Source organism: Haliotis rufescens, unplaced genomic scaffold (genome assembly GCF_023055435.1).
Source record: "Haliotis rufescens isolate VD_foot unplaced genomic scaffold, xgHalRufe1.0.p SCAF_7, whole genome shotgun sequence".
NCBI classification, from domain to species: domain Eukaryota; kingdom Metazoa; phylum Mollusca; class Gastropoda; order Lepetellida; family Haliotidae; genus Haliotis; species Haliotis rufescens.
Genome location: NW_025964361.1, coordinates 7,305,502 through 7,333,369, shown reverse-complemented (window position 1 = coordinate 7,333,369; position 27,868 = coordinate 7,305,502). Strand labels below are relative to the sequence as shown.

The 27,868-nt window shown below is 39.2% G+C and overlaps 2 protein-coding genes across 2 annotated transcripts; one reads left to right on the top strand and one right to left on the bottom strand.

Moving 5' to 3' along the window:
* Window positions 1-238: 238 nt before the first annotated feature.
* LOC124144490 (CD109 antigen-like) lies at window positions 239-20,271 on the bottom strand. The gene is made up of 37 exons (XM_048388037.1): window positions 20,209-20,271; window positions 19,582-19,641; window positions 18,804-18,991; window positions 18,366-18,391; window positions 18,010-18,163; window positions 17,587-17,657; window positions 16,886-17,011; window positions 16,443-16,488; window positions 16,176-16,260; window positions 15,887-15,995; window positions 15,144-15,368; window positions 14,783-15,010; window positions 13,968-14,066; window positions 13,566-13,628; window positions 12,826-13,017; window positions 12,546-12,695; window positions 12,256-12,363; window positions 11,960-12,020; window positions 11,204-11,348; window positions 9,717-9,834; window positions 9,138-9,251; window positions 8,888-8,989; window positions 7,954-8,082; window positions 7,620-7,761; window positions 6,456-6,632; window positions 5,672-5,753; window positions 4,955-5,111; window positions 4,712-4,783; window positions 4,085-4,262; window positions 3,654-3,868; window positions 3,064-3,213; window positions 2,586-2,648; window positions 1,694-1,803; window positions 1,182-1,329; window positions 984-1,086; window positions 538-620; window positions 239-299 (listed from the first exon to the last, which is right to left on the bottom strand). The coding sequence occupies exons 2-37, from the start codon at window positions 19,632-19,634 to the stop codon at window positions 294-296; spliced, it is 4,278 nt and encodes a 1,425-aa protein (XP_048243994.1). The 5' UTR covers window positions 19,635-19,641; window positions 20,209-20,271; the 3' UTR covers window positions 239-293.
* Window positions 20,272-22,188: 1,917 nt separating this feature from the next.
* LOC124144529 (CD109 antigen-like) lies at window positions 22,189-27,769 on the top strand. Its single transcript, XM_046513970.2, has 9 exons — window positions 22,189-22,250; window positions 22,715-22,911; window positions 23,474-23,623; window positions 24,062-24,124; window positions 24,348-24,460; window positions 24,859-25,006; window positions 25,258-25,360; window positions 26,049-26,140; window positions 27,240-27,769. Exons 1-9 carry the CDS (start codon window positions 22,199-22,201, stop codon window positions 27,243-27,245), a joined length of 924 nt encoding a protein of 307 aa, XP_046369926.2. The 5' UTR covers window positions 22,189-22,198; the 3' UTR covers window positions 27,246-27,769.
* The last annotated feature ends 99 nt before the right edge of the window (window positions 27,770-27,868 follow it).

Here is a 27,868-nt window from a genome sequence, read left to right as displayed (position 1 = left end):
TAACGTTAAGTAGGCATAGTATGTCCAATACGAAATTAGAAAAGCTACTAAGATTTACTCAACGTTGACGTCACATGGTTAAGTTCCCACTGCATCGCATATGAAACAATACAGGTATACCATCTACAAAAAGCATTGTCTGATATCAAGGATACTATTGCCATCCACTGGATCTCTACATAAGTGACCCATTTAGTCAGTTGACTGCACTTTGCAAAATACGACAAACTCGTTAACCTTTCTTATTCATGCATTTATTTTATATTAAACTGTCACATCGGTCTTCTCCATCCTTACGCCTGAAAATATATATCAAGCCATTTTAAGTGAGTCAAACAATAATCATCATTTAGCATTCACTTTATAAAGTAGATACGAAGGTCATTTCAGTTTAAGCAGTTCGTAGTTGAAAAAATATAATTTCTGAAACAATAAAGATGTCGATTGTTGGAAATTGTGTAAATGGTCATTGAATCTATAGATATAGTATGTTTGTATTTTTTTATAATTATATATAATGTCTACCTATGACCTCACCTGGGGACAGCACTTGTCACACACATTACATATGGTTGCCTTCTTGAGACTTCGGGTTTGGTAGAATGTGGCACCTTGGCTACCTGAGAGAGACATACCAATCACTCATCAACTTTCATTTGGATATCAATAAAATATAAACAGTTATATTCCAATTAGACAGCAGACCTAACATACCCAAACATGTTATATACCCATGTATAGTTGTACCCACCCACTAAATGTTTTCTTGAGTTTCCGAAAGTACCTTTGTCAATTACAATTTCATGTGAATACTGCAACAGGGGTCAACATTTCTAATTCAATATTGGCTAGTCTCCTAAAAATGCAGTAATTGTACAAACAGTTTACTTCCATGAAATGATCACATTATATCTCGTAAACATAAATTATGATCCTCTTCAAAAGTACCAACAGTTAATCAAGTGCTTGATCTCCGTACTTACTTGGCTGGTAGTAGTCATAGACCGTGACGTAGCTGGGCTGGTTGTTCGTCACCATGCCGGTTCTGGTGGACAGGACGTCGAAACAGATAGAAGTTGTGCCGATCTGAAATATGTTATATGTGATGATCAGATTGATTCTCATGAATGACTTTAGTCTCTCAATACTGGGATAAGATACACATATCAAGTTGAACTCACTTCATCAAAGTAAACAACGACGTTCCTGCCTCGTCTTTCAACTCTTTTTAGGCCAGCGACGTTCCCAATTGACGTCATATCCGGATCAAAGCCTGATGGGATCGATATTTCCATAACCGCCATGCCACTTGATCCTTTCTTCAACCACCTAATCGAGAAAAGATTTAAAACACTTTTTTAAAAGCGTTGATCATACTACAAAGGGTTTTGTAGCTTCTATTAACGTATAATGATTTTTTAGATCAACCAACCATGTGTGGATTCTGGGTTCCCCATAACCTCTGCTGGTCTGAGTGGCGACTAAATGGCTTGATGACTTGGGTGAGAACGTGTCACGTATGCGACAGCTTAGATCTTTGCTCATATTACCAACAGCTGGTTAGTCTGATACTGACCATATATTTACAGAAATGTTTTACAAACCGCCATCATTTAGTTGGAATATTTCTATGTGTAGTGTAACAAGCAACAAACAAGCAACTGCGAGATGTGCAATGTTGGTATGTCCTTACTTGGTGCAGGTCATGAGTCTGAAGTTGTTGATGGTGTCATCAAGCAGCACGGTGTTGACGTCAAAGGATGGGTTTCCGATCTCAGCCTCCACGTTGAAGAACACATCAACCTTGACACGGAGGGATTTCATCCTTTATCATTTAGTATTCGGAGAAGGGTGGGGATAGGTGGGGGTGGGGGTAGGTGGGGATAAAGCATGATGTTTACGAGCACATTGTTTCAAACACGCATTCGTTCACGTAAAATCATAAAATCATGTATAAATAAATAATTTAATTTAGTAAATTTGTAGCACAATTTTGACATGCAAATGAAGCGAAGAATTCCCTTAGGAGGATAAAACCTGAGGACAAGTTTCTCTCTTCTGGAACATTTTTTGTCAAAGACATCACTAAATTTTAATTTATTCAACTTAAAATGTTTATTGTATGTGAGCTCATTGACCCAAATACATGAAGTGCAAACAGTACAATGCAGGATTATTTTACAAAAACATTGAAATATTTTGTACATTTCTGCTCTTTAAGGCATATTCAAAATATAATATAACGTATGTTTTATCTTTGTAATTGGGAGGGCACGGGTGGCCCAGTCGTCTAAGGCGCCGTGATAGGCTATGCAGAGTTGCGTCCCTTTAGCACGCCAGAAACCTATGATTGTGGGTTCGAATCCCGGTTCGCCCCGATTATATTTCTTGATTTGTCAGCACCATACCCGTGCTCGTGGGTTTTACCGAAGTGGTAAACGTCTGGGTCCTGCATCACTTGGGCTTTCCTCCCACTTTACGACGCCTTGATATACCTGGAATACTGTTAAAAGCGGCGTTAAACCAAACTCACTCACTCACTGATAATTGGTGGTTGCCATAAGGAGAATAAATTGATATCTCACCTCTGCATAAGCAACGCCTTTACCAGTGGCGGCGAGAGATACTTCCTTCGGGAATGTCGTCAGCTGCGGAAAAACACGAGATATACTGAGATTTACATTTGTTACATACGTGTCAATATTAATATAATCCCAGCCTTCTAATCAGCAGCTTAAATGCAGTGGTTACTATAAGTATCATACATACAGTGCGTTGCTGTCAGTCACAGACACGTGTTGGTTGTATTCCCTCAACAGAAAAGATGATGATGGAGTTTTTTGTAGATGTGGGGCGTCACATCCTGAACTTGTACCTTTAGAGGGGGGGGGGGGGGGGGGGGGGGGGGGTGGATGTGCACACGAGATTTCCAATACAAATGTTATTCGTCATTGCCCTAGTTTGTGCAACCACTGCTTTTAAGAAGTTCATTTCAGTTGCGATTAAAATCTTGATACATGAAGGTATTTGTTTGACTTCGATATGAGCTATTTCAAAGCCTACCTCTCTCGTCTGCAGAACCAGTGCGTTGCTGTCAGTCACAGACACGTGTTGGTTGTTACTTCCGCTCTTGATGTCAACCTCTACGTGGAAACCGGAAGTATGCGCACGGCGTGCGTAGTCAGTGAGAGCGTGCAATGCCACCATGGTGTCCTGTGAATCCATATGATTTCAGATTCAATAAGTTGACATTAAAGTATAGATAATTAAACATAGATGTGAGGAGAGTCATACAGTGTCCGATTGCTACCTAGCAAAAATTATACATGAACCTTCCTTTCCTCTTTATACTGATCGACGTGGTGCGAATCCCTGCTTCGCCTGTATTATGATCTGCGGTATGTCGTCGCTATGTCTGTTCTATTTGGTTTTGTTAGTGAACCAAACGTCTGGGACCTGTGTCACTTTAGAATGTCTTTCCAACACTAAGCTTAAACACAATGTTCTAACTGAATTACTTTTCAGCCAACATATGATAAACCGAAGTCATTCATTCCTACCAGCTCAAAGTATATCTATACATCATGTTGCATACAGAATTGTTAGCTTATTTTGACCTCTCAACATTTGACTTTGCACATTAGACCACTGACCTGCGTTGAGGAGAAGCCACCATACGGGTTTCTCTGTGAAGTCAGCCAGTTCGTGATTGGAAGACCTCCCTTCAGATCACCGCGTGCAGAGGACGCCAGGAGGGCATAAGCCGTAGTCTGGATGTCGATTGGCTGGGCACGTGTGTGTGGAGGAGACCATTTTGTGTAGTAGCTAGAGGAGGCGGTAGTGGGTTCGATCCAATGTTTCAGTGTACCTGGTAGGGAGCACAAACAATATCATGATCACTCCTCTTCAGCAAAGGTTACCATGTTTTGTCGCTGTGCATCAAAGACATTCAAACAATATACAGACAACATAGAGATTATGTACCTGAGGAGTACATTTGATCTTGCTTTTCAATCGGGCTGATAAATCTACAAATAAGGATGTGCAATAGTGAATTTGTGTGATCAATTTGTAAAAAAATTACCGTGAACCTCAGCTGCAGCATTGAGTTTGTTGAATGTGACATCCGCCAGTGAACTCCCAACCTCAGACAATGCGTAGCTAACAATCGCGAGAGTGAATGGGTCCGTGATAGAGGGAGCCACTGACTCCAGGTAATTCGTGGCATTCACGGTGGCGTTTCCCAGCGTGTACTGATTAATCTATTCAAAGAGAAAATACAAGTGTTTATTTTCAAGCTTCATTTAAAGCTTGTTGTGCTTATGTTGTTGATGTGTGAAGCCCATTTCTGGTGTCCACGCCGTGATATTGCTGGAATATTGCTAAAAGCGGCGTAAAACCATACTCACTCACTCACTCACTTATGTAGTTGATTGCTGATGCTTTATTGTTTTATTTGTTTGGGACAGCCATGACTACATTAAGTTATCGCATTACAAAGCCATGCTTGTCGTAAAAGGCGACTAACGGGATCGGGTGGGCAGGCTCGCTGGCTCGGTTAATGCATGTCATCGATCCCATTTGCGTGGATCGATGATCATGATATTAATCACTGGATTGTCTGGTCCAGACTCGATTATTTACAGACCGCCGTCATATAGCTGGAATATTGATGAATACAAAGCCTCAGAGAACAGTTACTTGTACTTACTCCATAACCACTAATGTCTTGGTTCTCAATGAAGGCGAGCAGCACTATGGCAGTCAGGGAAGCTTTGGAGCTCTAAAATTAAACAAAGAAACACAATCCAATATGACATACATCAGACACGTGCAGCCCTAACTAATTGTATGGCATGTCAGTGTGAAAGCAGTAGTTCATTTGTGGTCAGTGTCTCTTGACTGTACAATCTGCATGGAAGCTTATTGAGTGAATGGTGACCACAGCAAGTACCTTCATCTGTCTGTCAAACACAAGGCCAGGCTCATTGAAGGACCCATCCAGATTCTGCCTATTCGCCATCCAGCTGAGAGCCCGTCCTAGAGTCTGGTTGCCCACAAAGATGTAGGGTCTGGCCTGATGGAAAGTTCGAGCTACAAATGCAGTCAGCCTGAGGATCATGAACCAAGTTGGAATATTAAAATCAAGTCAGCATGAAATATAAAAGAAAACTGTATGAAATTAATTACACAAAGCAATTTCAAAATTGCTCTTTCTCGTTTTCGTTTACAATGTCATGATCTGGAAATTGAGCATGGACGTCACTTCAATATACCTAGAAATCTGAGAAAAGCAAACTTTGTAACTAAAACAGCATTGAAAATGAATTCCACTTTCTTTTAGTGTGTCCAGCATATGCACATTTATGACAACTATACATCAACATTAAGTCTTATCTTCATCCTAATATCCATACATTTAACAGTTTGATGTCATTTGCAAACATCAGCAAAATATTTGTACTATGGACAAATGGAAAGAAAGGTACTGTTAACTGTAATTTCGCCTGTACCATAACGTTTGTGCAAAAAGGCCTGAGACCTTAAATTACTTAAATAAACTGATTGATTGATATATAAAAGAGGACTATGAGTGAATGAAATCTGCAGAACGTGCGACTTGCGTTTGGAGACGAGGTAACTTCTGTTGGAAGGGTCTCTTATAACTCACCACATGTGTCCAGCCTCATCTCTGTTACCGAAAGGACTGAAGGACCCATCATTTCTCTGATAGGCCAGTTCCCTCTGGTATCCTGATGTAAGACAAAGGAAAATATGAAAGAGTCAACCAGCTTTGGAATATATGAAAGCTCAAGGCATGATAGAAACCTTATTTATCCTTAGGGTATGCATGATCTTATCAATTACACATTAATAACAAAATAAATATAAATTATAAATAAAAATTAGACGTGTTGATTCCAACAATTTCATGTTCAAAAGTTATACATCATTGGTAAATAAAAGCGACAAATCCATCATAAGAAATTCGACTAGATCAAAGCATCTATTTAAGAATCACTATCAAATGGTGATGATACAAAGTGTTCGCGATTTTAAGGTTTATATTCTTACATACAGAAATACATGATAAAAATCTCTTTGTGATATAATGTCTTTTTTTAATAATTCGAAAATCAAGACATATTTTTACTCAATGACGCTATTTCAGAAAGTACAAATGTTATGCTTAAGTGAGTAAAGGTCAAGTTCACATTCATTTCCCATTATTCATCTCAGTGAACCACCCCAATTAATACATCAAATAAAGATTTTGCAGCAATATTTTTTTGTTTACAGAAACTTCCATTCGTCATGAACCATCCACAAAAGCTATTGGGAATATTTGGAAAAAGTTTATTGTACAATATGGCATAGTTATTCAAAGGTGACCTCATGTATCAGATCACATCGATAGCATTATCAATTACATACAGTATGAAGGATAGTCTTACCCAGCTCGAGATAGTTCATGATCCTCGATTCCAAGGCAGGTGTGATTTGTTTGGTTGTGTACAGGTAATCGGCAACATATACATCTGGTGCAAAGTTCATCATATTTTGTTCACCACATCCAGTCGGTAGAGCCAGAAGGCTTTCCAAATTGTCAAGGCTTGCGCCGATCAAGTCACCTGGATTATATAAGTCAATGCCATAATGTCATATCACTATTGTAGAAAACACTGTGACACAGTAAATGAGGTATAATAAAAGTTAACTAAATTTGTTTTATCGCCATTATGTTAATAATATATCCTACGTGCAACGTCACTATAAATATTGTGCACTGATCTTTTGCTGAAATATCAACTTTAGTTCTTATCATCGCTCATACATTAAATCACATAACATTGCTGCCTGTGGTGGAGCAAGTATGTGACGGACATGTTTAATTCATGGCGTTTCGTGGCCAAATACTAAATTTAATTATTAATTAAATCTAGAAAATCCATCCAAAAAATGACCTTATAGATGACCTATGGGAATAATTGGATCTTGTACTTGATCATTTTTATCCTCTAAGTATTTTGTTCATACATCTGTTGATAAACACATCTGGACTAAAAGTGAAACTGTGCATGGACAAGGTCAATCTGAAGATAAGTTTATTCCCTGAAGGCTTCATTCAAAATAAGAATAAACAACATACATAAGGGAAAATGTAGCTGCTTTCAGTGTTGCAATCAAGGAAAGGGAAATAAATAACTACAAACACCTTCAATTATATCTATTTTAATATCAATTAAACTCTTTTCAATTATATTTTTTTATTAGTTGAGAATAATCTTACTTCTGGATAAATGGCAATATATTGAATGTGACATTCGTTTGTGTATACCAGATTTTAATCAAATCAACAGAATATGACCATAATCAAAAGAAATATTCATTGTGAGAGTCCATTGTACGTTTCCGAATATGTCATAGTTTTATGAAACACTATTAAATAGTGATAAAACCAGGTGATCGCGAAAAGGTGAGCGTCCGATTCATATACACAAAGAAACAGGACAGCAAAAAGGGGGTAAAATAGGTGCCCATGGTTATGTCATCTTCTATTGGTTGCGCCCCTTCTGACACTGACTGAGATAAGTAAAAGCGTTGCTATTGTAGCCTACCTGTTACTTTGACCCTAACTTTCTCTGATCCAGTTACGGCCTCTGGAGGAAGTGAAAGCGCCACCTGTTGGTTGAAGTCAGCACCGCCTGGTGTCAATTCAATGAAGACAGGTGTGTTATATTCCTTGGGGATGCCTTCGACCTGGAAGGATACAAAATATAGACGTTTTAAATACAAATACGTATTCTTGTTATGGTAACTCTATCACTGCAAGTACATTATTTAATCTTACATTTTATTTTGTTTCTGGCCCCAAGTATGTACTTTTGAGAAAACAACTTGCCTCACATATGTATATTACGTGTATTATTCATTTTGTTACTAAAAGGTTACCTGGACATTGAGTTGTCTCCTGACAGCATCAGCAGCTAGTGTTGTTCGTGCTGACACCTCGATGTCGATAGCTCCCAGAGATGATGGAATGATGGGGAAGTACACAGTCTGGGGCTCGTTGGATTTCACCTGGAGGGAGACAGGGAATAGTGAACTAATAGTGATTTTCAGCATACATATTGTTCTGAATAATTACAGAAGCACAATTTGACAGATGCGATCGAAGCGAATGTTTACTGAAAAGAAGGAAGGATGGCATACTATTCAATGAAATGAGGAACGAATTACCCATTCAACAAAGAAATACTGAAATCGTTACTGGATTTTAATCCAGTTACACATAGACAGTTCCTCAGTTCCACCATCATGTATCAAGAAATTTAGCATTATACAGTACATACAAAATTAAGACATGGCGAATTTGCCTTAAATTACATTCATTTAGAAAAGGGTACAAGCGAGGATCCAAACTGCTGTTGCAGCAACCCAGCAACTCATAAATTCTATACATTTTACCATTGCCATTGCCATTGTAAAACAGCTAGAAACGAACTCATACACTCACTATTGTTAATAGTTTATGTTAACATTGAATTGATGGTATATTGGTAATGCAGCATTATGAAATGATGATGATGTACATACATACAAGAAGACTTCAACAAGGTTCCATTGACCTATGTAGGTGTAAATACGTTTATCGTTTGCATTTAATGTATCAACTGTAAATCTATAGAAGAAATCGATCTGTGTTAAGGTATGTTGTTCCCAGTCCTTTTGTGTTTCAAGTGAAGAAGATATGTTAAAATAATAAACAGAACTTACTTACACTAAAAATATTCATGAACACCAGAGAGACAAGACTAATTAAGATATAATGTAAAACTGTTGTGCCCTGAACCACCACCAAGGCTGTATCATCTTGTCAACCTACCGTGATGTAATGTGTTTGGTCCTCAGATTTCTGACTGGTCTTGCCAGTGCTGTCCACTGCCACGTTGACGTAGTCAGCAGAAGTTGGCAATGACACCACCACCTGAATAACATGTTGGAATTATATCATAACATAAATACATGTCCAATAACGTAGATAGATGCCTTGATTAAACTCTTAATGATGGTGTTGGACAGAAATGGAACCATATATCAATGGTGACTAAGGAAACTGTACAGTAAGAACTCACATCCACGTCACTGGGCAGGTAGTTGAAGATACTGGCTTCAATGACGACCTGTTCTCCACGTAACACCGAGGCAGGCATGGACAGGCTGACGAAGAAAGGCCTAAAGACACGCAGCTGAAAAAAGGAAATTTTCAGGAATGCAAGTTAGGAGATGAAGTGTTTTCAGATTTGTGAATGTCAATGAGTAAGGAGAAGAAAGGTACATGTCTAGAAAATATTCATATGCTATGAAAAGTCCAAAATGCTTCGGAGATCACAATCCTGTTTAACAACATTTCTGAACCAACCAGATTGTAGCACACACTGCATTCTAATTCATTTGACAATGCTATTATAGCTATGTACAGGTAACAATTGATGTGAAATGCCCGATTGCCCATGACTACCCATTCTTTTCCAGCAATACACAAAGAAGACTGCTTGAACTTGAGGTGTAAGAGAGATGAAAGTGAACTGATGGCCATGTCTAAAGAAAGTAATGTGACATCTCGGGCATCAAACACGCTTATTATTTGTAAGAACGGAGATATAAGATTATAATATACAAGAACAAATTTTATACAAACTGTAATTTGGTACCTTTGTGGTGGATGGGGCTACACCAAGTCCTGTGGCAGAGTTGACAGCAAAGGCGCTGGCGATCCAAGAGGTGATAGTGTCAGGCACGGTGGTACTGATGGTGGCTTTACCGTCAGCTCTGAATAAAGTAAATGTGTTGTTGAATAGATGAAGAATTCAATTGTTAATAACCAGTTTGCACAGGACGGAATACATAAAAGTATAATGAACTAATACTCTCTACAGTGGTATTTCGTAATAACTCGTTGATTTATCTTGATATATAGAGAACACTACACTCATTCTCGTAAGATACCATAGAAAGTTAACTAGTTTTGTAAAAATGGTATCTAACGAGAATGAGTGTAGTATTTTATTTATTACCCACGACAAATATACATTTATGTGTAAATACATAACAACTTTCGTTCATTGACAGACCAAACTGAAACCGGTTGCAAAACCTGGTTGCGCATGAATATTGATATATGCCTAAATATTGGCATTGTTGACATTTCTATGCATACGCATTAACAACAGCACCGACGCTCGAGATCCTGCTGTGCAATATCAAAATGGTTCGGTTTCCTTGATCTATCAGCTGAATTAATATCATGTCCGTACCATTTTGGAAGAGGGAAATCAGAGTGTTCGCCAAAGACATTCATGTTAACTGTACCACCCTATACTGAAGACGTGAAAATCAACAAACTCAAGTCCGCTTGCATGTCAGTGACAGCTTCGAACGAAGGGCAAGGTCACAACCGGAATAAGAAAAAACAACTGTAACCTACTCACAGCGTTTTACGGTAGAGATGGGGCATGTCACTGTTCACAATCGGGATATTGTGGGCCACATAATCAGAAGCCAGGCACACTTCTACGGAGTTTTCGAATTATTTGTATCGGAAATGTTCACTTTGAGTGAGTGATCTGGTAGTGCAGTCGTGAACAAACAACTTCCGAAACAGTGCCACAAAATACGCTTGGGGGGGGGGGGGGGGGGGCACTGATGGCACAACAGTATCACCCCAAGTAAGTCTAGATATAAGACCAGATAGATTAAACTGACTTCATTTCACCACGCTTATCCATTTACGTTAAATCAAATTGAAAGTTGCGAAAGTGGTCGGTTGCGTCACGTTCATGTGTAGTCGTACGTTGTAAATGGATATAGCTCGATTATATAATGTCTGTAGAAGCCCTATGCATAACCTATATAGAGTGCAAACCGAATTTGATGCGTGTGACTATCTTGTTTGGTAAAAACGTGTTTGTAAATATCTCTCGCTCTCTTGAGATTGCTTCAGTTCTGCCATGTAGTTGCAAAATGAATGGTCTCGCGATTTTTTATGAATGAAAAAAGTAGTCCCGGTGTGATAGAAGTCACGGTTATCCAATCAAAACGAATAAAACAAGGTCAACCTTGTACGACACACGTGTGACGTACGGATTTAGTATCTTACCACACGTATCTTCACCACGTGGGTAATAATATCTATACTTACCCCACTGTCTTGTTGAGCCAGAGAAATGTTTCTGGGAAGTTCTTTCGAACTCTTTCTACCTCCTTCAAACTCTGTGATAGTCCGTTTCCACCTACTCCCGGATAAGGTGTGGCGCCAGGGGACGGTGTATAACCAATAGGATAAACTGCGGAAAATAAGTTGTTGTTTTTAATTGCAACACATAACAGAAGCTGACACGATGATGTGTAAATTCAAGAGTTCAGTTTGTTATTATTATAGCTAAGTCTACATTTTCTGCTTGTCTTGTTCCTCGAATACCTTAAATCCTGCATGCAGTCGTTATCCTACACTTCTCTCCAGTGGTCAGGACAATATTGAGTTAGATAACGAACAATACACAAACCGTCCCTAAGCCCCATGACATACACTAGACCAAAACACTTCAAATGCAGTAGAGGTTCAGTTGGGTTTCAATCCTGCCATTCCTTTCATTCACATTTATATATCAGATATGATATAATTTTATTCTTGTTATATTCATAATACCACACTGAAACGGGGATGGAGGGCTAGTCTAGTGCCTAAAGCGTTCGTTTGTCTGAAGCCCATTTCTCCCGCCATAACATATTTGCTTAACTCACAACTGACAGGATTGGCACGTTAATAGAAGGATTTAAATACTGTCCCCTTACTTGTCTTAAAAGCAGTAACTCTCAGCTGATACGTCCTCTTATTTAGAATGTAGCTTTATAAATATAAGATGAGGAATTATAAAAAATAAGTCATCTTCATCACCTGCATGATTGTAGTTGTAGTCGTAGTATTTAGCATCCGTGATAACGAGAAGTCCAGCATCCTGGAAAGAAGTTCCACTTGAGAAAGGGGTGGTTTTAATTTCATTAAACAGTATGATCGCCATCAAAGCCTGATGCCTTCTTATTTATTAAATGAGATGGATGGATGGATGGATGGATAGATAGATTACAACAGGATACATATATCTGAATAAATATAAGTTGGAGATATATGTTAGTTTATGAAAAAGATATAAGTCATATTACAGCTTGTAATCAGAAAACATCGTCACCTACCGAGAAGACGTCAGATGCTTTTTGAGAACTACTAGAAATGGCAAAGACTTCCGGTGAGAATTCTCCATCAGTTTCTCCGGAGCTGTACGTCTTCAGTTCTTCAAGTACCTGTACATGAAACAGGAAGTCAGTCATGGCACAGGAAGATAAGCTGGTTACTGACAAAGGGATATACTAGTAGATTAAGGATGAAGCACATGCGTTCATATACTTCGACTCAGTTTCTTATCTAATCAACTGTGGTATTGGTGGACTCTATGAACTCGACAAAGAAATACTTGTGCTCTTGCCTTATCTGTGGTGATGTCATTGCCGGACTTGAGAAGAAGAACACTTTGGTCGACAGCCAGGAGGTTGACAGATGACATAGGATCAGCGCTGACCAACACATCAATGTTTTCATGAGGCTTAGATTCGTTGCGACTGAATTCAATGGACACCTGAAATAGTGTTGAGAGGCTGGTCAAAAAATCTTGACTAATAAGCCTGGAATAAGCCGTTTATAATTGTAAAATTTCACAAAAACTATGGTATGTTAGGTAATTTGATTTGATCTCTTTTTCAGTCTACCTTGTTGTCGAAGATGTCATCCACACTGAAACTAAGGCTATCAGCCACAACCTCCCCAGATTTCTTGACGTAGTAAGCGATGATATGAGCTTCTGGGGCCATTGTAGCAGAGATGGGAACGTTGAAGTGGACGGGGTTTTGTCCTCCCACACTAACTTGATCAGTTATGTCAACAGTCCCCCGGGATAATACCTGCATGCACAAAATGTACACACTAGCAAACAGCAGTAAAAACACAAAAAATATTAACAATTTAAAAAAATATGTTTTATACAAGTGTTTGGAACATAATGTTACAGGGGTAAGTGTGACACGGAGGGTGCGTGGCAGGGTGTTGTGGTTGGGACTTTTTATATTTATTTTTTATTTATATAAATTGGGCTTGGACTGGGTTTGTGTGTGTTTAGAATAATGTGTCCCTTTGCTATGCCAGTATCCATGTGCGGAGGTTTCAATTCCCACTTTCTCTCATTATAATGACTTGATCACCTGGTGCCTCATAAAATACTAGGAACTGAAGTGGCAATAAAAACAAACACAATCACTCAAATATTATCTGAGATGCTTATAATCCTTTCTTGTCAGCGTTCAATATATAGCTGAAGTGGGGTCTGCATTATTTATACATAGTCCTTTAGAATATTAATTCGAATGTTGAGCCTTATTCAATTACACTTGAACATGGTTAGAAAATCCGGCCGCATTAAGACAAATAGTGTTACTCTGTATTGAAAGATTACCTCAAACGTAATGAATGGCACATCTTCAGTCAATTCGATGCTAAACGTAGCTGCCTGACCAGCCTGAAATGACATAACATGCAATGTTGAAAACAAATTAAGTTACATGGACAGTCAATATTTACATGGCAAATATAAACTAAGGGACCACCGAGCATTTGATATTCTGAGTTGGGTGTGGGGAGTGAGGGATGGGGTTTGGGGTGAAGGAGAGTTGTGGTCGTTTTTCTAAAGAAATTACATTGTCGCAGGAGATTCAAGGAGAAAACAAACTTCAGATCAAACAGAAAGAAAATATCAAAAATACATTGTTACAAGATCTTTTTTCCCAAACAAGTATCACCCCTCTGGATATCAAATTGTCGGGGCCTCAGAATACTATGTGAGATATATTGTGCTTACCCTGAGACCCTTGTTGGTGAGTGTCAGCTGCAGGAAGTTGCTGCTGAGGGAGTGCTTCTGCTTGACAGTCAAAGTATCAGATATTTCTTTGTAGTGGACCTAGAAGAAATAATATAAGTGTATTCATATTGAGGGTGCAAGAGCAAAATTTGTATGTCGTTTACAACTCTAGACTACCAGTCGTAGTTGTATGTGTGCGTGTAAGCGAGCGTGCGTGTATGCGTGCGTGCGTGTGATCCTTTCCTGTTTCATTCGCTTGCATTTTCATAAGACATATATGCCAATTTTAGAATATCAGTTACAGTTGCAATGACGGCTAAAGGACAGGGTTTGAAACGTCTTTCATCTCCCCTAAGAATTGTAAAATGTAAAATCTTTTGGATATAAGTTGTAGATAAAGTATTGGAGAAAAGTTGGTGTTTTTAAAAAATTCAGCTTCTTTAACGTATGTTCTTAAGGTTGCCAGGATAATGGGTTTTTTTCTAATATCATACTATCATGATTGATAATTTGCACTTCATTTTTTGTTTTGCAATTTTGAGATGGGGCATGACTGATCCATTGACCTAATACACCGAAAAATCTCTGTGCGGAGTTACTTTTGAGATACGATGGTCACTGATGAATCAGAGCCATACCTGTAACACCCAGTGTCATTTACACTTATGTCTTAGTACATTTGGCTAAGACACTATGATAAACAGAAAACATATATAGTTTAGATTATATTAAACTCTCCTATTGACTCGCTCACTCCAACATGATTGAATCATGGTTATAAGATGAAGTAAAGTACAACTTGGTCGAAATAACACCTTGACATCAATACTGGTGGTGTTCTCGGGGATACGCATGTCCACAGGGATGATGCCAGAGGCAGGGATGGTGTAGTTTTTGGTAGGCAGGCCGTAGTTGCCAGTGAAGGATGAGCAGGAGAACTCGGACTGGTCATCTTGGACAATACGGTATGTGACACAGGTGTACACCCCCACAGGGCTGGTGATGTCAGTCACAGGGCGGCCGTCTTGTTGGGAGACCTTGATCTGCAGTGCAATGTTTAAATTTAAAAGAGAGGAAGAACCCTTTCTAAAAATTATAGCAGAACTACCGTACAATTTATTGCTATTTTGAATATTACTGGAATATTTGTTAAGTATATCGTGACATGTCACTCACAAAGGCCGTGTATGGTAGTTTGGGTGAGAATGTTTTAGGGCTTGAGTTGAGGACTTCAATCTTGTAGGGGTATTGGTGGTACTTGACAGTGTTGGTTCCGTTCAGCCTCACTCCGGTTAGTCCCTCCTTCACGATTGCCACAACGGCGACAGTTTTCTCATTCAAATAGCGCTGGAGACGCATGATATCAGCCATCGGAATCTCAAATTTGGCTTCCCCATCAATCTGTGATTAGATATAAAAACTACACTAGTTTTTGTCACTGCTTTTTAGCATCTGGCCATTTTGTCATATTGCCTCACAAACTAATTCTACCTCATCTGAATGTTAATTTGGCTGGAGAAAAATTTCAGGTGTGAAATATTAAAAAGAACCAATTTGTTATTGCATTTTTAGCAATTTCGAGATATAGGAAGTTGTCAGCATAGATCTGATTGTAAATGCACACGCAGATTCACAAATTGCCCCCTACGTAACAAATGTACCCAAACCTTTATGCCACGTATACATATTGTATCATGGTACCTTCAATGTAAAATTAATTCTGGAACTGGAGAACAATGACCATGAACAAAGGGCCAGATATCTTCACCTCTAACAGTTAGAATAAGCTCCCCTGCAAAAAATATTAACTTGCAGTATACAAATTCGTTACATATCCTGATTCTACACTCGCCTTTGGGTATTTAATGTTGTTAAAAAAGAATACCATGAGGCCAAAAATAGATTTAGTAACCACATACCGGAAACGCCAACTCGATATATTTGGGAGGTTTTCCACAGTAGTCATTGCCGACGTTCATTTGTGTATGTAGCTCCACCATCCCCTTCACTGGCTTGCCGAATGTGTACCTGGTACGTACAAGAATAAATTCAAGTTCTTGTTCGAATATGAATATGTAATGTCCTTATCTGGTCAATCGGTTTCAGTCTCTTGAGATAATGCAAGGTGGTTGTATGTGTAGAACATCAGTATGATTGAAAGCTAAGATAACAGCAAGTTTACGTTGTAGAGACTGTTAAGAAACCTACTTGGCCTTCACTGTTCCAGATAGCTTTGTGTCAGATGTCAGAGCAAATGAGGGAAGATCCACGCTTACTTCAAACCGAGGCAGTTCTGAACAAGAAAAAGTATTTATCGTCAATGATTTCTAATGAAATGGAAACATATTCAAGACTTCGATACAACACTGTAGAATACATTGATACAAATGAATTGTTATGAATAAAAAAGCATGGTGGAACAATTATGTATATCAAACGATTTATATGGGGTATAACTGTTGTATCAATACTTACGGTACTCAGCAACTGTAAAGCCTTTAGAAGTAATGCTGACCTCATCCTGAAAGAACATGTAACATGAACCATGATACCTCAGACAGACATGTATAATTAACGTTCATGAGGTGCCGTATTCAGTTGGTCAATGGTACTTCAGATCCCATATTACTGTTTGGGAAGATATATCATGTGATTTGATACAAACTCTGCCTAAAGAGTTCAAAATTAACAGGGTTAGAATTTGATGGGTCAAATATCCTAAAATAAGAAGCTCGAATATCTTTAAGCTAAAAGCGTCGCAAATGCAAATGTTTAAATATTCAACATGAAATAAATCAGGTTACCTGATGATAGACATGATTCGCTTGATAAAGGCATAACAGCTTTATTTCCGTCATAATATGGGTATATCTATTTTAGTACGAACAGGAAAGCAACACATTGCTGATGATACCAACCCTCGGTTGGACGTGGATTTTCCAGTCTCCCAGAACAGTCTGATCTGCCAACTGGAAGTCCCCAGCCACAACACCAGAAGCATCATGGAGAGCCGTCCACTCCTTCAGGATGTTATTGTTAGGATCCTGTACATAGTATAAAGATTACAAGACTATCCCAGTGACGTGAAGTGGTTGTCCTCCCTCAATATATATATGTTCGAGCGTGTTTGTATACCACTTATTTTGTTTAAATATTAATTATGGTGGGTTTTTTCTATCATAACAATATAGTACTTCAAGTTGGAGCTATTGTTACATCTTATAAACTTACAAAAAGACATTTGTCGAATATATACACAACCTGTCCTCTACTTCACTTATATTTGCAATGGCGGAGATGAGATAAAGAAAGAAGATCCCTTATCTCTGTGTAGTGTAAAGATAAACAATCTTCTTGACATCACTCTCACTATATCAACAATAGCCCAGGCGGGATCACGAAGGTAGATCTGTTACCACTTACATTGCAATTATTTACTGAAGCAAGTATCTTTTGTCATATTATTTACATCACTCTCAGTACACCACCTACATGTATAATGAAGAGGTCATGTTGTAGTGATCAGTGTGTTTACTGTTGAGTCCCTGCATAGAATTGTTATTTTGTTTTGTTTATGTTAATCGGAAATATTTGTGCAATGATTAAGGTTACAACTTACAAGAAGAGATATGTCAAACGTTCCCGCGTATACTTGCAAATTGGGGTACACGCCAAAGGCACGGAAATGCACTGGAAGGCAAATTGAATATTGTTTCATTACTTCTAAGGAAGGGCAAAACACAAAACATATTTTCGAATGCTAGCCTCGTGAAATAAATATGTAGATATTCTATTGGTTTTGTCATTCGTCAAATGGTGTACCAGATTTCCTCATTAACAAAAAATGGTAATGATAACAGTGTGTTTTAAATGAGCATAAATAGGTAAGGATTTTTTGAGATGGCATAACTCTGAGTGATACATAGTTGCAAAGGTTACAATTGCCAGATACTCCGTAATGCTATAAAGGTTTTGTGATGAGAATGAATGCCACTAACCTCAAACAAATATATACCACAGTTCAGGTAATGATTATGCTCACCCATCTGTCCAGGCTTGTACATGGCCTTGTCTGTCTGAACCATGACAGAAATAGACTTGGGACGGAGGAAGACGCTGTCTTCTCGCTCAAACTGCAGAGCGCCGCTACCTCGTACATGTAGAACATAACGTCCACTTACAATGTGGCTTGGAATCTGAAAATACCAAACACAACATTGACAAATACGAGTCCAGAATGTTTTCAGAATATTCCTGATTTTATTTTAACAGTCATACGGGAAAACTAGACCATGTAGCTGATATTCTTTAGACATATTATAGATTGTTCAGAACTTAAGTCGGAGGAGCATTATAAACTCTTCTTTTGTGTACTTCACACCCAAGACTCATACGTACAATCATGGACAGTGTGCCTGTTGTTCCTGAAATGAATACAAAAAATGAAAGTGAGTCACTACATTTATTTTGATATTGGTTTGGACAGGATTTCATTTTTTGACAATATGTCGGCTTCATGTTTGGGGAAGGTCCCCGTTGATGTAGGCCAGATACTTTTATTAACAGTGTTGGTGCGGACAAACCAATTATAAACATTATGACGAATGTAAGATATCAAAGAAAGGATGTTGTCAAACTAACCACGCACCTGTACCAAAAAGTGAAATAAAGTGAAACAAATAGCGCTAACCACATGACTCAACTCTATTAATTAAGAAATATAAGTATGACGTGTGATTCATTTTGACAAAGCGAAATCTGTTACCAATAAATCTTACATTACATTTTAAACTCATTCCAAATATCCCTTCTATATCAAAAGATCCTTCCATTCACCTTTAGTAAAGTCCCCTCTGGCCATCGTTACAGGGAATCTATTGAAGTTCGTGTAGTTGTTCCATATACGCTGCACTTCCGCCTGGAGATGAACAGTGTCGGTGGTGTTCAGGATGTCGATGCTGACGTTGAAGGGCATCCCACGTTGCAGGTATTTGGAGGATGTAACAAGGTAGGATCCACCCGAACTATGGTGAAAGATAACCAGATGAATCTACACATTGGCCAAACCACAGTGTGTAAAATATGTGCTCTAAAGGGTATGTGCACAGACTACACTTAATTTTAGATAGTGTATAGACATTGGCTTCATTTATTTGACAGACGTCAGAACTGTTGACCTTTCCACAACTGATGCCAATGTAGAGTGAGTCAGGTTAAGTGCTTTCAACAGTATTTCAGTGTCAGCTTCATATGTGAGAAAAAATCCAACTTGAAACAGATCTTAGACATTCGTCGCTTTTGAGAGATCCATGAGATTTGGTATGACACTGATAAACCGAGAAACATAATTAGTACAAGATATGATCTATGGGGCGAATCTGGTTTTCGAACCCTCGATCGTAGGTTTCTGGCATTTCCAAGGGATGCAAATCTACACAGCGAATTGCGGCACCCCAGACCATGATGCCACCCGTCTATTCTACATTCCGATCTTCCCAGTGTCAAACATAATTGAACAAATGCCAGGGAACATTCAATGGATTCCTTCACTCCTATTAAAATCTTTACTAATTAGGACTATTTTTGTTTCTAATACCACAATGGCATACTCTACCTGTCCTCAGCATTGGTTATTCCAACACCGACAAGGAATAGTAACCAGAACATGGTGAAGCTGTAAAACGAATAACACCAATTAATACACAGTATGAAAACTTAAACTGATGAACGTTTACACATAATCTTTCCAGTATTAGAAACCAGAGGACATTCTTCTCTTCAAATTTATTTGAAATTGAACCAAAGTGGTTTATTGTGCAGTTTCTCCCTCTGACGTTATACATTAAGCTACTCAAAACCTCCAAAGTCTAAGATAAATAATGCAATTAATATAAAGCTCCTAACAAGTAAGTATATTCCTTGTAAATAATATTTCTCCTACAGCCTTTAGAACACGCCGTCTTATTTTTATCAGTGGTATGTTGTATTTCAGTAGTTCGCTTCCTTATAAGTAGCATAAGCATTTTCTTAACATCCAACGAAATATCTCCCATGGTAAGTACTGGCCTCTGGCTCTCCTGCACTGACACCTCTTTACTCACACCCTTCAGCTCACATGTACATTGTACATCAAGTCAGCAGTGGTTTACAATACCAGGTTGTACGGATAATACAGTCGTTTTGGCATGATCTAGCAGTCTTTCTAAAGAGCTTAAAACGCAACAGTTTCTGACCAATGTACCTGCTTCAATCACCTTCCTACGGAGAACGTGTGTCTTCAGAGCGACATATATACCTGGTGATTATCAGTGACAACGGCCTATTTGCCGACTTTATGGGTGTCTTATCTATGTAAAATGACATGTGTGTTGTTGTTTCCCAGAGCGAGAGGCGTTGGAGACGCCCACCATAACACCTACTGGTTTTGATTGGACATGTGTCCTTTGTTATACCAATAAGATTGTATGTATTGTCAAGAAAGCCGACATATATTCAAAGTCACCGTTTACCTCCTTAGAACTGCTGCGGCGTAGAGTAACGAAGTTTTGAAAGGTGTGACGGCGAAGGGTCGGGCTCGAATCCCCACAAAGTACAATGTGTGAAGTTAATTCTTGGTGCCCCGTGCGGTAATATTGCAGAAATTATGCTGAAAGAAGCGCAAAACCACACTCACTCAGTCACTCACTCACTCACTGACTCATCCACTCATGGTGCTATGGTTAATTAGTCCCACATTTATGCTATCGAGTGTAAAACTAATTAGCATGAACATATAGCATTTATATATGTGTGTGTGTGGGAAGTAAGATCTATATACTATCTTTCTGGGGAAACCGTTATATTCTTGAAACCTACACAACTACAATTTTCACTACCTAGCGGTTTTTCACAGGAGATGTGAGTTATATTTCAACTTGTATGATCATGTAGATAAGACATTCAATGCATGTGGTTGGCTTATGCATTAACAGGTGCTCCCCAATTAGTAATTCGAGCTATTGTTATCTGTAAAGTGGGCACGTGACCCAGTGTCAAGACGCTGCAATGCACTGTGCTTTTTGAGTGAGTGAGTGAGTGAGTGAGTGAGTGCACCAGAAATGTGCTTCACGCATTGTACCTATGGGGAGAATCAAACCATACCCTGCGGTGTCATCACTATCACCACGAGGTTACTTCACGCCCCAGTAGCTCTATTGAAGTAAACAAGTGATTTTGAATATGATATGGAGCCTTTCTCCTTGACAACGTATATAAGGTACAAGTATCATTGTCAAATCGTAACGAGTCGGCGTTATGGTGGGCGTCCCCAAATGTTCTTCACACGGTGAAAAAACCAACACACATGTTATGACACTGATAAGACACCAATAGAACCAGCACGAAGGTCGATCCTCTGTCACCCTACAGACACGCGGCTTTGAAGGTTCAGAGTTGTGTCTGAAATAACTTTAGAATTAATATCGTTGGGGTACAAACTAAGGAGGGAAGTACACACTAGACACACTTTAGTTCAATCTCAAAAAGGTTTGAAAAGACGAATTCCTCTTGTTTCTATTACTGGAAACGATTATGTCTTATATCGTTTACAAACTAAGGTTTTCATAATTTCTCGGTTGGTCAGCATCTTACCCGATCTCGTGGTTTCAACCATAATGATAAACGACTAACACCTGCATCAAGCTGCGCTGTCCTCACACATTAAGCTGACATGACCTGATATTATTGAAATATTGTTCAAATCTGCGTTAAAGAAAATTCACTCACTGTGTCCGCATTTGTGTCAGATATGGAAGGCACAACAAAAACATGTTAGGTTAGGCAAGCAACTATATACACTATCTAAGATATAACACAACAAAGTAAGACTCGGCACACAATGAACATATACTTTAGATGTCATGGTTTGGTTGTCCAAATAAAACATAACTGTTTGTATTTTATTGATACCAAATGAAAGTTGATTAGTGATTGGTATGTCTCTCTCAGGAAACCAAGGTGCCACATTCTACCAAAACCGTAGTCTCAAGAAGGCTACCATATGTAACGTATGTGACAGATGTTACCCCCAGGTGAGGTCATAGGTTATCTCTCTTTTCAGCGGATCACAATGAAAATTTACTACAGGTAAACAGCTCACGCCACCAGGGCATACATCAGAAAACTGTGACGTACCTGGAGAGTTTCGGCATTTGGCCCCGTGCCCCCTGGCTGTCAACACATATGCCGGGAGCATGTACTCTGGGAGAGCCTTCTGCAAGCTCAAGAAAATGTCTAAGAACAAGAGTGAGCATTCGCTTCCACTGGGCTCTAAGCAGTCTTCACGTCTTCATGCTTAACTATTTATTTACTCTTTCCATCAAGAAGTCTACTATTTACGTGGGTATATATTATCTGTAGATGATAATCATCATATTTCATGGTCGAGACATTTGTCACCGTATATCAAGTATTGAGGCTGACCTTACTTTACCGATATGACCTGTTTGACTTATCAATTAAAGCATAGCTTAAACGTTCATTGACGTTCAGAATTAAAAGGGAAACCAATGTTCTCTTTGGTCTTTGACGCCTTTTCACCTAATATTGTTTTTTTACAAGGATAAGTTTGTGTACTCACGAAACGCTTATCACATCTTGTATTACACCGAAATACGTATAAAATCTTTGACAGTTGACAGTTCATTAATATACCATGGTGATCCAAAGTAGTTCCCAAACACATACCAAGCAATGTTTGTATTGTGCAGGTGGTAAGAAGCATTGGGATGTGAATACTGATGCCAACGAGAAAAAGACCGAAGTGAAATCTGAACCAATCGACATACTGACGACGGCCTACGACCTAATGACCTTCGTCTCCCGCAATAAGTTCGGCCCTGGAATGGGCATTATGCGCTGGCTGTCGGCGCAGAGGAACCAAAGGGGTGGATTTATATCCACTCAGGTGACTTTGATACTTTTGAACTCGATAACTCAGATATTTAGTTCAGGTCAACACTGCTTACACTCTCTTTCATATTGCCCCTTAGAATTGCCTGGCCAGTAGTGTTTGCCATTTTGAATCTTCACTGTAACATTTAACAAAATGGCCACAAAGATCAATTTAAGTTGTTCTGTGTATTTGGGCTTGAGATAAGCAGACACAATGCGATCTTCTGACACAGTCATCATTCTTTGTCATGCGATTAAATGTACACTGATAAAATTGTGTTTGTCTTTACAGGGATTGCCACAGTCATTGTTTTAATTGTATCATGGTGGCCTGTAAATAATCTAGCCCGAAACCGGCAACCAGTGACTGACAGCTCAAGCAGATATACACGCTTGATGACATGCAATCAGCCAAGTCTGACCATCCAATCCAGTTCAGACGACTCTGGGCACATGTTACTGGGGAATAATTTTACCTGGAATCCCCACAGAGGAGTCTTCATAGTACATTGTGAATTGTAACCAACCATTGTATATTGGTAAGGATCTAAGATTGCATCATTGAAATGCTTCAGGATACGACTGTGTCCCTCGAGGCTCTCACCCTGTTCATGGTTGGCGCACAGCCTGACAACTACAACGTCAGACTCCAACTCACAGCCGGGGATGAAGTCAGGACCGTCACCGTCAACAACAACAACGCCCTCGTCCTACAGAGCATCGACGTTAGTTACCCCTGCACAGTTTCATCGATACCGATAACATAACGTTGAAGAAACATTTCGAAACGTATATGTGTGGGGGTGAGTTGGGTTTAACGCCGCTTTTAACAATATTCCAGTTGTATCACGGCGTTTACATGAAGCCCTACTCTGAGATACATGCCGAAGACTTATTCTGTCATTAATCAGCCTAACTACTTTATTATTTCAGACTCACGGTCGTGCACTGTAAATCATGAAACTAATGCGTCACCAAATATATGCGAGTGTCGACCACTAGCCGAGAATGTGTCATGAATGAATGCGAGTAGCCCTGACTATAAAACTATAAAAACAACTAATCGGCATATTTCAAGATTTACAATATGTACAGCTTTGTTGCTGTTAAACAGCATGTCATGTTTTCTAATGTTTATGAGGCATTCAATTTCTGAATTTCAGCTTATGTCCATTCCACCCGAGTTGAAGGTTTCCGCAGAAGGCACTGGGTTTGCTGTTGTTGAGGTACAATATCTTTGTACGGGCATGTCTATTAAATTATATCAATTAGGTCATCGCTATGTGGCTGAAATAATGCCGATGCGACGTTAAATCTTAACTCAATAACATAAGGACATGCTTATAAATATACAGAATGCTAACATATAGCTGAACTGTAATTTATAAAGTTACAGTTCACGTTGATTTTGTCGTCACATTTTCACATGCTATTGTCTTTCGTTCCTAGCTTGGCCTGTTTTACAACGTAGAGTCTTTGGGTGACGCCAGCGACGTATTTGATGTCAGCACGGTGCTTCTCGACGACACCACCAACGGCTTTACTCTAATGACATGTGCCAAGTATGTGTTTCTATCATGTCTTTATAATATGGGGTGCACAGGTGGCCCAGTCGTGTAAAGTGCCACTCGTCACTGTGCAGATATGCATCCCTGTTCCGTGTCAAAAACCTTTGATCGTGGGTTTGAAACTCATGTACGCCCTCAAATATTTCTGGGTTTTTCAACACTGTACTGAGTTGGTGGGTTTCATCCGAAGTGGTAAACGTCTAAGACCTGCATCACTGTAAACTTTCCTCCCACATTACGCTGACACGACGTGATATACCTGGAATGCTTTTCCCTCACTGAAGAGCAAGACTAGTTTTAAACGGCACCTCTTCTTATTCCACATGTGGACACCACAATCTGTCAGTTAATTAATAAGGATTATAGTAACTGTCACATATTTACTTTCAAAGACATCTCCAGGACGGTTCGAGTGGGGTGTGTGTTGAGACCATCCAGATTCCATCCGGGTTTACAGCTGATCTCTCCAGTGCAGGCAACATAGTGGGACTTAAACGCCTAGAACAGACAGACGGTCAAGTCGTCGCCTACTTTGATTCGGTAAGTTTTTACTGTGCTACAGGCTGATGGTAATATGTGAGTATAGTTCAATGAATATTCGCAAATATTTGTGAATAAGCCGGAAGTTGAATAGTTGACCTCTGCAACAATAAATCTTGGCCAATGATATTCAGAGAATGTCTATGCTGGGTTGACAATGCCGCAAGATCTCCTGTTGTGGGTGAGGTTAACATCCCCATGGCGTCATTGAGTCATGGACCTTCGCCAAACATACGTTGTATTCTGTGTAGGTTGGGAAGACCTCTACATGCATGAAGCTGTCTTGCTCCAGGACGAACATGGTGGCCAAGAACAAACCTGCCTACATTTCCATGGTGGACTATTACAAGCCGGGTACGTTCCGTGATATTATTACTGACCCCATGTGGACTCTTTCAAGATAACAGGCATGATAACAACATTATCATGATAAAGATTCAGGATTTAAGCCGGCTCTGGGTTTGAGTTGCATAAGATGATATATTCATGTTGTTATGACAACATACAAGTATTGGATGTTAGATGACATACTAAATAAACCACTAAAACACAATTGATGGTTTATTTCACATCAAATTTAACTTAAACCAATCCAATGTGACACTGATAACAACTCACTTCCCTCACCCTTCCTTTCCTCAGCCTTAATCTATACTTGATCAACACCTACCTTATGTTTTAGGCTACGATTGTAGACATGAGGCAGCCCTGATATTTAGTCTGCCTAGGCATGTTCCTCTCGTGGATTCGAATCCGCTTTTGTACTGTGTCTGGTCTATCTGATCCCCATCTGGGTTTCAGTCTGCCCTTGTCCCATGTCTCGCCTGTATCTGACCCTTACCTCGGTTTGAGTCCTTCCCTTGAAAGTGTCACAGATTTGTGTATTCTGTCCTTGTGGTCCATTGTCGTGTATTGTTTTGCGAATGACAACACCGTGGTCCCAAATCATATTTTACGGGTAACTAATAATGTGGACGTTAAGCATTATGCGATTTTACAGATGATAACAATGTGATTTCTTATAATGTCTTATGGCTTACAGATGATAGCACTGTGGTCTCCTACCATCCTCGTAAACTTCAGAAGTCAAGTGTCTGCGAGATATGTCCCCAGTGTTCCGGCTGTAGTCAACGGGTAAGTCACGTTGAATCGCACCTAGGACAATGGTACTTCACACTTCTAACCTCACCCACTAGAGATTAGGGGACCCAATGGAATCAGATCAGGTCATGCCTTCCGTGAGTCTCAATTGCTGTTAAGACAAAGTGTCAAAATGGATGCCATCTGCGGGTTGTGGTTGGGCCTCAACGTGTAAGACAATATCCGGAACTTTTCAACTGAAGGACATGATTCACATTGAATGTACACTCCCCCATGAGGAACCTGGGAGGAAATGGTGCCTAAACAATCCATGCCTTTTGTAAAAGATAGATGTGTTACCAACGACCGTTGTGCATTATCATTGGTCCATGTTTGCGCCAACGTACTACAGACCGCCACGGCTGCATATCGTACGTCATACTATCCTAATCACCAGGGCTGATGTCCACACTGTGGATCGACGGTTTCCAATATCATCTCAAATACCCGAGACACGGTTTAAACTCCCTTCACTCACAGTTCAATGTGTAGACCTCGTCTATTCTTTGTTAATGGGTTATAACAATAATTCCACTAAACCATATTATTGATGCTTTGGACAAGTCTCAAAGATACTCTATTCCAGTTTCTAGATTCAGTTGGGACTACTAGTCATTAAATATTCTGGGAGGGTGTTTTTTCTATTGAAACAGGTTACTTTCAGGCAACTTTTCCAATACAAATTGTTTACTGACAGTGGAAGCCGAACATTGTTTTGTTGATAAAACATCTCTTTTCAGGACTGCCAACATATCCAAATATTACAAACATTTGTGAATACTGTGTCATCATCATATAAATCATTTGTTTTCACTAATCTTTCAATAGATGTTATACGCATTATGCCACGAATTGTTTTCATTCGAACATTTTGCATGAACAGGGTACCTTTCATTATTCTAGGTTTTAATCAACGATAATATGGTAGATAATACCAGATATATCCTGTGTTGTTGAGAGTATAGTACAAGACATACCAGGAATCATTAATATCGCCAGAATAAGCAACTCATTGCATAACATAGGGCGCCTTCATCTACACTTTTCTGTAAGGCAAGGAGAGACTAATCTGAATGTATGTATTCTGTTGCAGTCCTAGACAACGTGGACAAATGGAGTTAACAGATCAGCCTGACGTTTCAACAATACACACAGCTTATAACTGCTCTAGTGTCGGAAGTTGAAATATTACAGTGACAATGTTTGATGACATTCCTGTGTATTTTTATATCGGAATATACCTCCCAATAACTGTATCCCAACCTGCCTGAAGTTGACGCAGAGATCCAGCAGAACCCGTGCAAGGTTCTATCTGGGAGATGATCGCCATGACACTCTGGTGCGGGTTAACTATGAAACAAATATGCCTGACGCTCATACAATATAACATCGGCCAAATATTTTATATTGAAATATATTTTATAGCTTAATTGCATAATGCCCGTACACAATTACCAATGCCGATTGCTTGCTCTAGATTCAGTTCCATATATTATTTCAAAATCATTGGTGTCTCTCACTTTGTTCACACATCAGGGCAAATAACCTGCCCATTAATGGAAAGCTGGATACATGGCTTGGACCGTAAATAAAGTCTCAGCAGTGCTGTATTTCTTTGGAGAATCATGTTTGTTGTTCTTCGTCCTTAAAACGTTAAGTGAGCATAGTATGTCAAATATGAAATTAGAAAAGCTACTAAGATTTACTCAACGTTGACGTCAC